This window comes from Lemur catta, chromosome 12 (genome assembly GCF_020740605.2).
Source record: "Lemur catta isolate mLemCat1 chromosome 12, mLemCat1.pri, whole genome shotgun sequence".
NCBI lineage: Eukaryota > Metazoa > Chordata > Mammalia > Primates > Lemuridae > Lemur > Lemur catta.
In genome coordinates, this window is record NC_059139.1 from 39,280,997 (window position 1) to 39,298,421 (window position 17,425).

The following is a 17,425-nucleotide window of genomic DNA, read 5'->3' on the forward strand; positions in this document are numbered from 1 at the left end:
TCTAAACTTTGGTGTGACCAGAAAGTCTATAGTTTGGGGGTGTGTGTGGTTGTCTGTGAAGTGACGAAATGGCCATCTTCGTGGGCAGGTTGACTGTCAGTATAGAAATACAGTCATGCATCATTTAATGACAAGGATAGTTTCTGAGAAATGTGTCCTTAGGTGATTTCCTTGTTGTCTGAACACGATGGAGTATACTTACACAAACTTGGATGATATAGCCTACTACACACCTAGGCTATACGATATGACCTGTTGCTCCTAGGCTACAAATCTGTATAGCATGTTACTGTACTGGATACTGTAGGCAGTTATAACACGGTAGTAAGTATTTTTGTGTCTAAACATATGTAAACAGAAAAGGTACAGTAAAAATATGGTAGAAAAGATAAAAAATGCTTATCTCAGGATGCCAGTTTGTAAAAATATGTGTGTGTGTGTGTGTGTGTGTGTGTAAATAAATAAAGGTAAAAAATGGTAACTCGATAAGTCAGTGAGTTAGCGGTGGATGAATATGAAAGCCTAGGACATTACTGTATACTTAGGCTACACTAACTTTATAAAAATTTTTTTTCTTTATAAATTTACGATGGCTTACTGTACCTTTTTTACTTTATAGAGTTTTAACATTTTTAAATCTTTTTGACTCTTTTTATAATAACACTTAAAACATAAACGGATTATTCAGATGTGCAAAAAAATTTATTTCTTTATATCCCTATTGTATAAACTTTTTTCTATTTTTACTTTTTAATTTTTAAAATTTTTGTTAAAACTAAGACACAAAGACACACAGCCTAGGTCTACATAGGGTCAGGATCATCAGTATTGCTGTCTTCCACCTCTACATCTTGTCCCACTGGAAGGTCTTTAGAGGCAGTAACACACATGGAGCTGTCCTCTCCTATGATAACAATGCCTTCTTCTGGAATACCTCCTAAAAGACTTATTCGAGGCTGTTTTACAGTTGCCTTTTTTTTTTTTTTGATTAGTAAAGAGTACATTCTAAAATAATGATAAAAAGTATAGTAAATACATAAACCAGCAACATAGTTGTTTATTATCAAGTATTATGGACTGTACATAATTATAATGTGCTATACTTTGATACTAGTGGCAATGTAATAGTTTTGTTTATACCAGCATCGTCACAGACACCTGAGTAATGTGATGCACTACAACATTACAGCATTACAAGGGCTATGATGCCACTATGCAATAGGAATTTTTCAGCTCCATAGTAATCTTATGAGACTACTGTTGTATGTGTTGTCTGTTGTTGACTGAAACATCATTATGTGTTGCATGATTGTGGTAAATTTTTAAAAATGGCACGTTAGTGGAGTTTAATAAAGGACTTTCAGTGGCATGGACAAGACTAGCAAACCCTGTGTGTACCATGGGAGGTACAGCTGGGATCTGGGAGAGATTGCAAGGTGCATGGAAATTCTCCCATCTTTCCACTCTTGTGCCTTTTATGGATCTTTCAAGTTTTGTCAATTTTTCTGTCTTACAGATTTTATTTTTTCTATTTGCCCATCCTTTGTATCTCAAAAACACTACTAAAGGTTTTAAACTGTCTACTCGGTATTTTGAAAGATGCCAGAATGAATTCTGAGTTCAGTTATATTCGCTGAATGTAATTTTCAAAGGAGATATAAAATAATCTGTGTTTGAGACATGAAAATACTAGGTAAATCTAAAACCAGTAAGAAAGGAAACCTTAGTCTAGTCAGTTTCCTATAGTCAGTTTTGGGTTTGTAATTAATATGTCTGGCATCCACTACCTATGAAAATGAGCATTAGAATTATTTTCTTAAAAGGAGATGAATAAATTGAAGGTGCTTTTTTTGGTTTTTAAGAAACTTATTTATATATATATTTCAGAAGAAATAGTATATCAGATTGTTTCTTTGAGTGATCTTGATTTTATTGCAGAATAGAGGAAAGAAAAAAGTACTTAGTCATATGTAGTAATAGTAGTAGCAGGAATATATAGGATAGTATAGGACAATGGTATTCATATTAGTATCTCTTATGCCTGGCATGGAATCAAGTCTTAGAAAATGTTTATCGAATGGATTAGGAGACAGGAATAGGAGAGAATCTAAGAAAGAGGATGGCTTTTTAAACAATTAAATTATGAAGTCATTATTTTTATTTCTCAGATTATTATTTCACGTCTGCCTTATTTACATTTTTTTGGTGGTCTTAAGACCTGGAGACACTGCCATTTCATTCTGGTCCTAGCACTATGCTCACTGCTTTAGCCTGTAGACTGCCTTCACTGCTGTGGCCAGGATGTAGAAGTGATCAGGCATTAGGCTAGTCCAAGTCCACCTAATTATCCCAAGGCACATTCATAGTGACATCTGCATGGAAATGTCTGGTTATGCTCACCTTTGTAGCAGTATTCTCTCGAACTAGTGTTGATCTGTGGTTTCTTCCTGTTCATTTCTCTGTTGCTCTTGTGCTTTGGGGATCCTTCCAATGTTTCTGATATCTTGATGGCCCTTGGTCTTCTAGTATAGAATTAGCTTGTTATTTTTTAAGGAATTTCCTGAGGTTTTATCTGGAGGTAGGGTAGACTGTCAGGCTGAGTTCGTGGTCTGGATCCAGTTCTGAATACTTAAGGTTTCACTCTCCTTCAGAAGGTCTGGATTTACTCTATGAAAAATCATATTTAGAGTCTTGCTAAGGGAGGTTTTGTGTTTCGTTTTCTGCGTTTATTTATGGAAGTATTTCTTGAACAATTGGTATCCTGGGAATGTGTTAGACTCTCTTCTACCAATCTTTCAGCACACTCCCCAACTCTTCATTCTGTAAATTTGGGTTTTGATTTTTCTTCTCCATCGCTTATGGATTGCTGCCAAATTCATTCTATTGGTTTGTGGTAAGTACCGCCTGTTTCTTTTAAAGCTCAGGAAGAACGGATTTTGTTCTTATTTTTATTTGTCATATTTTAAATGCTCCTCAACTTTCTTAGGAAGTCTGCAGTTTTTTTCCCTTATGGTCTGGCTTTCTGTCCTTGCAGTTAAAGTGGAATGCAGGCAGGTCATCTCAACTAATTTCACTTTTGTCTCTGCGTGTAATACGACACTGACTTCCCTCTGTTAGCAAGGAAGATACATCTAGCTTCATTCAAGTGCCTTCTGTTTTATATGCTTGCTTGCATAGATGTTAGGGCTAGGAGTTGAGTGCATCTTTAGAATAAATGGTCCTTATGGAGAGGAAAGTCAGGAGAGAATTAAGGGTTAGAGTGCTGACAGTTTCATTTCTTGTTTCTTTTTTGAGGGGCTTTCCTGTCCTGGTATCTGTGAATTAAATTATTAATATAATACTTGTTGAGCACTTGTTCTGTACTAAATGCTGGCAATTAAAAGATGATTAGACATAGTTCATGTCCTCAAGGGAACCTTTTCAAGTTAGCCATTTTTATTAGCAATTATTTAATATTGGTCCCTCTCCCCTCATTGTAAGCTCTATGAGGGCAAAGACTAGGTTTGTCTTACTCAGCTTTTTCTACAACAGCTAACACAGTGCCTAATAATAGTTCCTCATTGAATATTTTTTATCAAATAGATGAATATGCTGTCTTCTCATGAGGCCATTTTGTGGTAGAACACTTGCCACAGTGCTTTTGCATGTGTTACATAATCAGCAAATTTGTGAAATCCAGGTAAAAATCTGGAAATGTTCACATTGTCTTTAGAGACAATGGATAAAAGGAAAAGGTGGGTGAAAAACATCTGTACTGTAGGCTCTTAGAATCTGTGGATTTGGCAGTAGAGGACTTAACATTTGGCACAAATGCCTAATCAGCATCTCAAGACCTCATAAACTTGTGTAAAATGTTTAAAACTCTTTCCTTCTGAAAAAAGAGTCTTTCTTTCTGAAAAATGGCAATTAAAAAAATCAGTTGCTATTATAGGTATGGAAAGTATACCATCTAAGAAAGTAATGACTCTTAGCCAGGAAATAAAAGTTTTAGATATATTATTTTATAGAGTAGAATATAGAATTTAGTCATGGCTTGAGTTCATGTTACTTTGTGTGGAAGTTGTATGTTAGCCTATGCCAATTTGGCTGAATAATTCAGAGGTAAAACTAGAAAGAATGAGATTATGTTCTAATGATATGATTTGGCCATGCAACATGCTGATAAACATAGAAAAATATGATTTGGGAGGTCAGGAGCTTTTATAAACCTTTCTGTATGTAAACTTTGGGATTTAGAAAATTAGGATACTTTTTGTTGTTGTTGTTATATAAAGATTTACTGTAATCGAGGTTACAGATGGGAATCCATGTTCTTTTTTTCTCCCTCTCTTCCTCCTTGTCTCCTGCACCACTGATTTACACATCTTCCTGCTTGCTCAAGCCCACCCTGTTTTCCTGCCTCTTAACCTTCTCTTTTCCTTGGGCATCACCTGCATGCCATTTTCCCTCATTCCCATGCTCTCCACAAACCTTATGGCAAATAATTTTTCTCCATGGAAGCACCTACTAGATTAAAGGCTTCTTAGGCAAATTATGGGAAACTTAGAAGAGTAGGAATAAATACTGCTTTATCCTTTCTTTTTATCCCTTGTTGCAAACTAAGAGGACTGTCCTTTTATTTCTAGATATTTATATACTCTATTATTTTAATACTAATAAAAAGAACAAAGAAAATGATTTGGAATAAAATTTTTTGTTTGACAGTAATGATTTTTACTCATACTAGAATAATTAAAAACTTATGATATACTTTCTTTTAGGTCCGTATTGAAACAGCTACAACTTTGAAGTTAAATATCCTTTAAAAAATTTAAAAATATGTCATTGTGAAGAATTTTAACACTTTTAAATTGTACTTATTTTGTGAAATTAATTTATGAAATAGTTTAAAATATAGTTTTTGGTTGTTTTATTGTATTTGTTTTAGATATTGTATCCTAATAAACTCATATGTTCTCAGTATTCCTTAACTGTTCTTTACCTGTTGATGATTTTGAATTTAGAACAGATCAATTTCTACCGGTAAGAATATTCATTTCCAGATTGCTTTTATTAAAAAGCAATTTCTGCTTATGTCTTTGAATATTTATTGAGTGCTATTTTATAGCTGAAATTATATATATTTGTTATATATTATACATATTTGTTACTTATTAAAGCTGAGTTGTAAAGTGTACTATATTGGATTATTTGGGAGGGTATAACTTTCACTTGTGACGATTCTGGTAACTTTTGTTGGTAACAGGTCACATTTATTCTGTTTATTTTTATTTAGCTATTTTTCATGTGTTTTGGAGTTGATTGCCAAATTTTTTCTTTTCTCATGGTTTTAAAACATCTAATGTTTTTATTTAATGTGTTTATTCCTTTTACTCCTTATGTTATTATGTGTCTGTATCCTACACTAGATTGCAATTTATTGCTGCATGAACAGAATATCAAGTCTTACTCTTTTTACTCTTTACTCAACCCCTAGTACCTAGCAAGGCATTTTCACATAATTGGTACTCAGTAAGAACTTGTTAAATATGTCATTAAGATTGTGGTGGTAGTGTTTGTTCTTAAGAGGACTAGGTGAGAGGAAAGTCACATGATAAAATATCTGTCTTCTTGTGAGGGTCATAGATGGGGAAATTTTTAAAGTAGTGATTTTTCTTTAATAATCACTGGATATTTTTAGATGAAACAAATGTGTTTCAGAAATCTGTATAAAAATGAACCAATTATCTGAAAGAACAAATTTTTATTTTATGTATCTGTGATTTGTCAGTTTCTAACATAATTTTCATAATATCCTGTGTCTGTTCATAGCCAGACACAAGATATTTTTCTATTTCCTAATAAGAAATACTCTGTCATTCTTAGAATAACAAGTGTATGTCTACAAAAATGTGTATCTCCATGCTGCATATATGAAGGGCTACATAGCTGGCACATAAGTGTAATAATTGATGTTGTTTTTGCTTTAATGAGTAGGTATTCCAAACCAAAACATTTCGTGATTGGCAGCGGGTGTGCATGGAAGAACAGTGACAGTGCACTGTTAGTGGTTTAGTTAACAGTATAAAATTTAAACACATGCAATGTAGACAGTCTTCCTCTAAACATTATTCAGTTTGTGAATGAATTAAATTCTGAAATGGACCCATTTGGCAATAATAAAGAAAAAAATCACGATCTTACATATTGGCAGCTTGAACAATTTAAAGTTGTTTAGGTAATGCTACAGTTTGGGCTTTCTGTTTGTATTTTATTGCTTTGACATGATTTATTTCTTATTCCATCTATATATATACGTTTCTATTCTGAACCTTTTTTTTTTTTTTTTTTTACCTGCAGTATTTGGAAACCATGTTCACACTACTTTTTCAGTTACTACAGCAAGTTACAGAATGTGATACAAAGATGCACGTTTTGCATGTCCTTTCTTGTGTGATTGAAAGAGTCAACATGCAGGTAATTTTGCTGTAAAACATGAAAATAAATGTCAGAGAGGTGAGTAGAATATATGTAGAATTTAATATCTTTACATTGTTTAAAAGTTAAAACATTCATTAAAATGCTTCTAATTACAGGCTATGTTCAGTTATGTATTATTCAAAATTGACATTTATTATTAGTTTTTATTTGTAGGGATGGGATTTCACTGTATTGTCCAGACTACTCTCAAACTCCTGCCTAAAGCGATCCTCCCACCTTGGCCTCCCAAAGTGCTAGATATATAGGCATGAGTTGTGGCACTTGGCCTACAGTTTTTAAAAAATGACTAAGAAAATTAAAATATTTAAAGTGGAGGTCATAGTCTTTGCTGTCAACAAATGCAAATTTTCTCTGAAGGCTGTTATTTTTACCTTAAAAATTAAGTGTGTTTTGCAACCTATTACCCGTTATATCTACGTTTGGCTTAATATAAATATGATGTGTAAAGTTCTTAACGGTTAAATTATTCAGCCTCCTGTCGCTCTTAATCTTTGTGAAAAACTGATAACCAAAGAAACCACACTGTAATTATCCTGTGACTTCTTTTATCCTAGTTGACCACTGCATATCCTTGTTTGAAATGCACTGAAGCAAATCTGTAAGGTACTAGAGAAAAATAACTCATTTAGAATTCACAGATGTGGAGTCTACTCTTGGATCTGCTATTAGTGAATTCTGACACCTTGAGCCTGTTTATTAATTCTGAAACAATTGATGAGCATAGCTATCAATATTAAATAATGACAATGTACCAACTTATGTGTTAAGTGCTTTGCATATGTATCTCATTTAATCCTCACAAAAGCCTTGAAGTGGAAGTCAGAATTTATTATATCAAACAATCTGAAGCTTAAGGAACTTGTCAAAGTTCATACATTTTAATGGTATTGTCAATGCTCAAACTCAACATTTGAGTACTGAGTAGCTTACAAATTTCTTAACACTTGGGGTTTCTTATTATATTAATTACATTAATTCATTTGATGATGGCTTTTAAACAACACTGAGAGTTTGGTTATACAGATAGTTAATTGTGGTGGGCTTATTTTTTTTGATGTGCAGCTGAATTTGGTTTGCGAGGACTTTATTGAGAATTTTTGCATCTATATTCATAAGGGATATTGGCCTGTAGTTTTCATTTTTTGTTGTGTCCTTTCCTGGCTTTGGTATGAAGGTGATATTGGCTTTAGAACGAGTTGGGGAGGATTCTTTGCTTGTCGATGTTGTGAAATAATAATCTCTTTAGTATAGGCACCAGTTATTCTTTGTAGGTCTGACAAAATTTGGCTATAAAACCATCTGGTCTGGGACTTTTTTGTTCTTAGCGGACTTTTCATTGCTACTTCAGTTTCATTGCTTGACATTGGTCTGTTCAGGAGTTCTGTTTCTTCCTGAGTCTAAGGAGGTTGTGTGTTTTCACGAAATTATCCATTTCCTCAATGTTTTCAAATTTATGTGCATAGAGATTTTTATAGCATTCAGAGATGATATTTTGTATTTTCGTAGTATCAGTTATAATATCTCCTTTTTCATATTTGATTGAGCATATTTGTGTCCTTTCTTTTCTGTTTCTGGTTAATCTAGCAAGAGGACTGTCAATTTTGTTCACCCTTTCAGAGAACCACCTTTTGTTTCATTAGTCTTCTGTATGATTCTTTTGTTATCAATGTCATTTAGTTATGCTCTGACTTTATTTTCTTTTCTTCTGTTAGGTTTGGGATTGGTTTGCTCTTCCTTTTCCAGTTCCTTGAGATGATTCATTAGATTGTTGATTTGTAATCTTTCTGTGTTTTGGATGTAGGCATTTATGGCTATGAATTTTCTCTTTAGGACTGCTTTTGCTGAATCCCACAGATTTTGATAACTTGTGTCCCCTTCGTCATTTTGTTCAAAGAATCTTTGGATTTCCATCTTAATTTCCTCCCTGACTCAATAACTGTTCAGCAGTAGGTTGTTTAATTTGCATGACTTTGAGTAGAGTTGAGTGTTTCTGTTGGAGTTGATTTCTAATTTTATTCCACTGTGGTGTGAGAAGATACATGGTATAATTTCTATTTTTTTTAATTTGTTGAGACATGTTTTGTGGCCTACGATGTGATCAGTCTTAGAGAATGTTCCATGAGCTGATGAGAGGAGTGTATATTCAGTGGTTTTTGGGTAGAATGTAAATGTTTGTTAGGTCCAGTTATTCTAGAGTTCCGTTTAAGTCCATCATTTCATTGCTTATTTTCTGCTTGGAGTATCTGTCCCATTCTGTCACTGTAATGTTGAAGTCCCCGGCTATTACGACGCTGCTGTGTATCATTTTGTTTAGATCAAGTAGGGTTTGCTTTATGAATCTGGATGTACCTGTGTTAGGTACATAAATATTAAGGATTGGTATGTCTTCTTGTTGAATTGTTCCCTTCATCATTATGTAATGATCATCTTTGTCTCTCTTTACTTTTGCTGATTTGAAATCTATGTTGTCTGATATGAGAATGACCATACCAGGTTTCTTTTGGTTTCCATTTGCATGGAATATTGTATTCTACTTCTTCACCTTGAGTCTGAATGAGTCCTTGTGAATTAGATGTGTTTCCTGGAGACAGCAGATTCTTAGCTACTATTTTTTTTATCCATTCAGTCAGCCTATGTCTCTTGAGTGGGGAGTTTAAGCCTTTCACGTTTATTGAAAGAATTGATAAGTGGGGTGGATTTCTGTTGAGTAGAACTTTATCGCTTTGTTTTGCTTCTTGAGCCATTGTGGTATCTGGGCTCTGATCTTTAGCTTTTGGATTATTTTACACTGGTGCGTGTTTATTGTGCTGATCCATGTATAATGCAGTTTTCAGTACTTCCTGCAAGGCCAGGTCTGGTCTTGACAAATTCCGTCAGTGTTTGCTTATCTGAGAAAGTATTTACCCTTCATATAAGAAACTTAGTTTTGCAGAATACAAAATTTTAGGCTGGCCATTTTTCTATTTGAGAAGATTGAGAATGGGGCCCCAATACCTTCTGGGTTATAAGGTCTCAGTTGAGAAGTCTGCAGTTATTGTGTTGGGCTTTCCTTTATAAGTTACCTGCTGCTGCTTTCTCATACAGCTCATTGGAGTGCCTCTTTCCTGTTTACTTTGGCCAGTCTGATGACTGTGTGTCATGGTGATTGCCTCTTTGTGATGAGTCTCCCAGGAGTCCTTTGAGCGTCTTATACCTGGATATCTAGATTTCTAGCAAGGCCAGGGAAATTTTCCTCAGTCATTCCCTCAAATAGGTTTTCAATCTCTTGTGTGTTTTCTTCTTTGCTGTCAGGGATGCCTATGATTCTTTTGTTAGGCCTCTTTACATAATCCCATATTTCTTGTAGGTTTTGTTTATTCCTCTTGTTTCTCAGATCTTTCTCTTTGGGTTTAACTCAAAGGTGTTGTCTTCAAGCTCTTATAGTTTTTCTGCTGCCTGATCTAGCCTATTCCTAAGGCTTTCCACTGTGTTTTGTATTTCCTTGAATGGATTTTTCATTTCTAGAAGCTCTGTTTGATTTTTTTAAAATAATTCAATTTCCTTAGTCAATTTTTCATTCATTTCCTGCATTGTTTTTGTGGTTTCTTTGTATTGGGTTTCTATTTTCTCTTAACAATCCTTCCTTACCATCCATATTTGGACTTCTTCATCTGTCATTTCAATCTTTTTGTTTGGTTCGTATGAAAGGAGTAAGGAGTTATTGTTTTCTTTTGGGGGTGTCCTTTTTGCTCTGGTTTTTCATATTTCTGGAGTTCATTCACTGATTCCTTCTCATTTGGCCTCTTGGTCAAGACCTCGGGGTGCTAGGCTTGGCTTATAGGTCTGTTTCCACGTCTCTGAATATTGATGCCTAAGCATGCCAGGGAGAGGAGTGCTGGTCCTGAGTTGCACCTGTGGGGTATTTTAGCAGGTTTGCTGTACCTCTTGGGTTACCTCTGACCTGCTGTCTTTACCTCTTCCCAACAGTATGTAGTGAGTTAGGTTCTCCAGCTTACTCTTGGTGATGGTGGGTGGTACTTGTGAGTGTGAATCAGCCACACCCTGTTTGCTTGGGTTGGAAGACACTATTCTCTCTGTCATTGGTTGATGTTTGTGTGATAGAGCCAGCTGCCGAGATGTTCTTTTGTGTCTGTGGTAGACTGGTCCCCCAGGTGGAGTACTTGAGTGCTCCAAACTTTGGGAGGGACCCTGTAGCTCCCAGGGGGTTTCTTTATCTCCACCACCACTCAGGACCTAAAAAATTTTTTAACCCCTTTAGGTTAGAGCTGTTGTTAAATACTTGTTAGACCAATACATATTTGATTTTCATATTTTCAGTAATGTGTTACTAGTGAAAGTGGAGATTTCCCTGTGTAGGAACTAACTTATAAGTCTGTCATACTCATTGTTCTACACCCAACAAACACATATCCCAAAATTCTGTGGTAAGAACACTTCACATGAGATCTACTCTCTTCACAAAATTTTAAGTGTACAATACATTATTTTTGACTTTTGGTACAACATTGTACAGCAGATTCATAGAGCTTATTCATCCTGCTAACCTGAAACTTTATGCCCATTGATTAATAATTCCTTATTTCCCCTTCCCCTAACCCTTGGCAACTACCATTCCACTCTTTGATTCTATGAATTTAATTATTTTAGATAACTCATGGAAGTGGAATCGTGCAGTGTTTGTCTTTCTGTGACTGTCTTATTTCATTTAGTACACTATCCTCCAGGTTTATCCATGTTGTCCTGTGTTGCAGAATTTCCATATTACTGCATAGTATGTATATGCCATTGTATGTATATACCACATGCTCTTTATTCATTTATCTTTTGATGGACATTTAGGTTGTTTCCACATATTGACTGTTGTGAATAGTGCTGCACTGAACATGAGAGTACTAATAATCTCTTTGGGATACTGCTTTCAATTCTTTTGGATAAATGCCCAAAAGGTTGCTGGTAGTTTTAGTTTTCATTTTTTAAGGAACCTGAATACTATTTTTTTGAGGAACCTCTATACTGTTTTCTATAGTAGCTACAACATTTTGCATTACCACCAATAGTTTACGAGGTTTCCAGTTTCTCCACACCTTTACCAATACTTGTTTTCTTTTGTTTGATAATAGCTATCCTGATGGATGTGAGGTGATATCTCATTGTAGTTTTGACCTGCATTTTCATGATGACTATAAAAAGTCCTTAATTCTATGTGACTTTTAAAATGTTACACAAATAATTGAAATTGACCTGCCCCCAAAACCCATGTGTTATCAATCTTTTCAGAATTGTATATGGACAGTATTTTTCTTTTATGTCTTTTTATTAAAAAATCTCAAATCTAGAGAAAAGTTGCAAGAATAAATCAAGACCCATACATCCACCTAGTTTCTTCAGTTACTAATGTTTTACCACATTTACTTTCTTATTATCTATCAACATATATAGATTGTTGTTGTTAAACCATTTGAATTTTAGTTGCAGACATTGTGATACTTTACTCCAAAATATTAGACCTCTTGTTCTTAAGAGATACATGTTCCTCTTCCTGCATTACCATAACCATGATTAGATGCAAGAAACTTAACACAAATGCAATATTGTTATCTAATATCAAGTTAGTATTCAGATTTCTTCAGTTGGCACCACCAGTTAGCCTCCTGCCTCCCATTGGAATATGTTTGCCTCTCATGTCACCACACTGTTCACTTTAATTCCCAGGCCTTTTTTTTTTTTTTTTTTTTGTCTTTTGCAACAGTGACTATGGGTGGTTTTTGAAATATTGTTTTTGAAGCATTAATTTTAATTTAGAACATCATATGTTCTAATGAACAGGTAAGATTAGAAAATAAATATTTTATGGCTTTTGAATATAAAATATACTTTGGTTTTATTACCCTATGTATAATTTATAGCATATACTTCCCTTCTGCCATTCCTTGGGAAGTAATCCTATTTATTCAAAACCCAAACCGGCTTATTTTCCTTATCAGTATATCATTCAGTTATATACTCTTTTTAGTTGAGTGTGAATGAATTAGGTACTCTGAAATCTGTGTTTTTACATATTAATTGACCTGCTTTTGCATGCTAATTGGAGTGATCTTTGAGGTAGAACACTTAGCAAAATTGAGTATGTGCTCTATAAATATTAACTATTATAATTCAAGTTTTGAAAATAAGATATTATATTTATAAATATTATAGAATATAGAAATTCATCCTTTCTGGGAGCAATCTTTAATTTTGATCCATGAGCTTCAAATAGATAGTACTGAAGCTACGAAGGTCTAATGTTTGTTTCATCCCTGAGGATACTCTGGTCAGAGCAGTTTCAAAGACTGTGATGCTAAGCCCGGAGCCAGAATGCTGTCCAGCTTCTGTGTAGCTCCATTTTACTTTTCCAGATGCTCACTGCCAAGCTATGCTGTGCTTCAGGGTAAATTTTAAAAACCGATTGACTTAATCCATGGTGGACTTCACAGTTTTATCCTTTGAAGGTGGTTTTCTTCCCCTGCATTTCCACCATACCTTGTATACACCTTTGTCATCACACTTATCCTTTTTCATTGTAAGGGTTTGTATGGCTTCCTTCCTTCCTTCCTTCTTCCTTCCCTTCCCTTCCCTTCCCTTCCCTTCCCTTCCCTTCCCTTCCCTTCCCTTCCCTTCCCTTCCCTTCCCTTCCCTTCCCTTCCCTTCCCTCCCCTCCCCTCCCCTCCCCTCCCCTCCCCTCCCCTCCCTCCCTCCCTCCCTCCCTCCCTCCCTCCTTCCTTCCTTCCTTCCTTCCTTCCTTCCTTCCTTCCTTCCTTCCTTCCTTCCTTCCTTCCTTCTTTTCTTTCTTTCTCACTCTGTTGCCTGGGCTAGAGTGCTGTGGCGTCAGCCTAGCTCACAGCAACCTCAAACTCCTGGGCTTAAGCAATCCTTCTGCGTCAGTGTCCCAAGTAGCTGGAACTACAGGCATGCACCACTATGCCTGGCTAATTTTTTTTTCTATATATTTTTAGTTGTGCAGATAATTTCTTTCTATTTTTAGTAGAGGTGGGGTCTCGCTGTTGTTCAGGCTGGTCTCGAACTCCGACCTCGAGCCATCCTCCTGCCTTGGCCTCTCAGAGTGCTAGGATTACAGGCGTGAGCCACCATGCCCAGTCCTATATGGCTTTCTTTACGTACTTTTCTTTCCAGTGCCTTGTCCTCAGGGTCTCAATCAGATAATTGTAGAGTGAATGAATAAATGCTGACTCTTTTTAAAACATTGTATAATTTCCAGTCGGGTAAGCTGTTTTATTTAAAAAGTAGCAGGATATAATAGCATTGTATGTTCATCTCTAAAGAACGTTGTTTCATATTCATATATTTTATTTCATTCAGTAAATTTCATACTTATTTAAAATTATTTAAAAATATTTACCATAGGGCCATGGATATCTATGTGGTATATGATTTATCTTTAAAACAATATAGGCTTAATATATTACATCTAGTGAATATTAAGTATTTGTTGCCTGGGACTTAATAGTGTTCTGTCAGTGTTTCTCAAAGTAAGTTACCTTATTTACTAATATGATTCTGTTGCTTCCCCTACTTTTATTACGATAGATACGACCATATGTGGGATGTTTGGTGCAATATTTGCCCCTTCTTTGGAAGCAGAGTGAAGAACACAATATGTTGAGATGTGCTATTTTGACGACACTTATTCATCTTGTTCAGGTAAGTGACTTCTCTACAAGAGTTTTTTTGTTGGGGGGAGATGGGAGAACAGGGTCTTAAATTTTTTAGGTGATTTTTTTTGTTCTTTTAAAAAGTTTTTCATTGTTTTTATGTGATTTATGTTAATTGTAGTGAAAAGCTTCACATTTCACTTTTTTTCATGTATGATCTAAACAGTTTTAAAACAAATTTTGTATGTTTACTTTGGACATTTTTTTGAGGACATTTGAAAAATATTCCCTACTTTTTAAAGATTTATTCCATTAGATATAGTAGTCTCCAGTTATGATGGATGCATGATCTGTGCAGTCCACTGTATTATGCATGCCGTTTCCCTGGTGTTCAGGGCTTTTCTGCATAAATATAGTTTATATTTTCACTCTTTTTCCTTGATTTAAAATAAAAGTTTTCCCAATCATAACTTGGGAAGGCCGGAAACAGATAAGTTGCTTTTGAAGGGAGAGGAGTGAATTTGATTTCAGACATTTGGCTTTGAAGTGTTGTGGTTTAGGAGAGACAGTGGTACAGGTATTTTAGACACAAGGAGCAGCATGTGTGAAGCTCTCTATAATGTGGTACATTTTGTTTATTTTTTTCGGGTGTATATATTAATCAGTTTTACATGTAGATAAGGTTAGGTAGTAGATAGTTTAAGTAGTCGGTTCTTAAAGACTTTTTAATGAAAAGTGACAGCATAGTGCTCCTCCTTCTCTCTGTTTCCTGTTTGATGGGAGAATCTTCTTTTGCTGTGATAGCCAGATCTTTTAGGTTTTTTAATCTTTCTAGCTCAAAGTAACATGCTTATATTATTTATTCTTGATTTAAGAATTATAGGCATTATCTCTTGCCTTCCCTGCATAAAAGATGAAAATTTAATCCTTTGATACCTTCTATGTCACTCCTATCCTGCCATCCTCCCAATATAGTTATATTGTAACTTAAGGTAGGTACTATTTAAGGTCTTTGTTCGTGTGACTGTATAAAGGCTGTTGAAGGCATATATCATAATGTTATGATTAATTTTCTTTCTTGTACACATCTTTCCATTCTCTACCCTTGTATTAATAATTTTGTTTGCTAGTATATGAGTTTTCCATTGTTGCATAACAAAATACCATAAACTTGATGGCTTGAAACCATATCCATTTATTAACTCATACTTCTGCAAAGCAGAAGTGAATCTGAATCTGTTAGCTTTTCTCCGATGTTAACATAGTGATTTCTAATACTAGAGTTGTTTGGTATAGCTAGAACATAGGGTATAGAGCTTGACAGGAAGGCTAAAAGAACATCTCTTGAAATTCAGAGAAAGAGCTCTGATCAGAAGTCTGGGCACACTATGTCTGAATTCTCTGGTTAGGATCTAATGCGCTGAAATTGAGGTGTCTGCTAGGCTAAGTTTTCCCCTGGAGGCTTTGGAGAAGAATCTGTTTCTACACTTATTCAGCTTGTTGGCAGAATTTAGCTCCTTGATCTGTAGGACTGAAGTCCCAGTTTATTGTTGGCTGTCAGCTGGAGACTTCTCTTATTCCCCAGAGTCCAGCCACATTCCTTAACACATCTTTAATGTTAGCAGTGGGGAAATTCTTGAATGTGAGATCCTCTGAGGCTTCGATTCTGTGAGGTTCCCTATGCAATTAGCCAGGGAAAACTTTTTTAAAGGGCACATGTGAGTGGGTCAGGCCCACCTGGATAGTCTCCCTGTCTTAAGGCCAATTGATTTGGGACCTTAATTATATATGTAAAATTTCTTCACAATAATATCTAGGTTAGTGTTTGATTGAATAACTAAGGAATGGTGTGTCTACAATGGGGACCAAGGATCTTAGGTAGCCATCTTAGATTTCTGCCCAGTACACTTAATTTTCTATGTAATTGAACCTATACTCTTCATCTGATTCCCTCAGTATGGTCAAACAAACTGTTTTGTTACTTTCATTATTGTGAAGAAATATGAAAAATTGTTATACACTTTAGTTTGGAATGGTTTTACTTTATACTTGTGCATAGCTGTTGTAACTGGATCCCCAATTATCGAAAGGGATTCTTGCCTCTCCTTTCTGTGGGGCGCCTGTTTTCTGTGCCTCATGTCGTGTCTGGCTTGTTTTACTCCCTCTTTCTGTTTCTGATGGAGCCTGTGAATAGCAGTGACATTCTGCAAAAGATACATTGGAGGTAAATTTTTTTGAGATTTTGCAGGTGTGAAAATGTGTTTATTCTACTTTCACATTGATTAGTAATTTGGCTGGTATAAAATTCTAAATTTTCTCCTCAGAATTTTAGAGACATTTTTCCTTTGTCTTACAGCTTCCAGTGTTGCTCTAGGAACTCTGAAACCATTCCAATTGTTGATTCTTGACTATGTCACTCCTCCTTCTCTTCTCTGGCAATTTGTATGATCATCTCTGTGTTCCTGTTTTTAATTTCGTGATGCTGTGGGTGTGATTTAATCCATTGTTCTGGACACTTGGTGGACAGTTCAAACTGGAAACTTATGTACCTGGGTTCTTGATAACTTTATTGGTTTTTACTGATTATTTCTACTTGTTCATGTTTTTCTTTTCTCTCTTTCTGAACTTTTTGTTACTTAGATGATAGATGCTCTGAACCAGTCATTTACTTTTCTTACTGCTTCTTGTCTGCCTTTTCTTCTTTGTCCTTTGTTCTATTTTCTAGCGGATTTCCTCAACTTTATCTTTCAGCCTTTTAATTGAGTTTTTTTCCCCTGCTGTCATATTTTAATGTCTGTGAGTTCTCTTTTGCTTTGTTGAATAATCCTTTTGTGCGACATTTTGTTTTTGTTTCATGAATGCAGTGTTTTCTTTTATTCTACTGAGGATATTAATGATGTATTTTTTCCAAGCTTTTGTCTCTGCCTGGTCCCTGTTTTCTTCAAGGTGCAGATTTCTATTTATGTTTTATTCTCTATTTTTCATATTAGTTGTTTTAATTAATCATATCTATTGATCCAGGGTTGCCTGATTTTGTTTATTTACTTTCTATTATGAAAAACTTGAAGCATACACAGAAGAAGGAAATACAGTATAATGAATCACTCAACATCACGATCATCACTTTTTTGTGTGTGAATGTAGGAGTAGGCACTAAAAAGCTGAGTGGAAGGATTGAGTATGTATGGGAAGCTTGCTAAATGTGAGTTTTTTTCCTTTATGATGATAGGGCTAGGTTTTGTAGGAGACTTTTCCATGTAAATATTTTGAGGTCTTTCCTCATTGATAGATCC

General features: G+C 35.1%; 1 protein-coding gene across 4 annotated transcripts in view; it reads left to right on the top strand.

The window, feature by feature from the left end:
- The window catches only part of IPO11 (importin 11), a 159,146-nt gene that overhangs the window by 55,034 nt on the left and 86,687 nt on the right, over positions 1-17,425 (top strand). For all 4 annotated transcript variants that reach the window (XM_045566227.1, XM_045566229.1, XM_045566230.1 and 1 more), the window contains exons 18-21: positions 4,761-4,794; positions 4,982-5,022; positions 6,340-6,456; positions 14,068-14,181. In XM_045566227.1, coding sequence (XP_045422183.1) covers positions 4,761-4,794; positions 4,982-5,022; positions 6,340-6,456; positions 14,068-14,181 — 306 coding nt within the window. The remainder of the gene's footprint in view (positions 1-4,760; positions 4,795-4,981; positions 5,023-6,339; positions 6,457-14,067; positions 14,182-17,425) is intronic.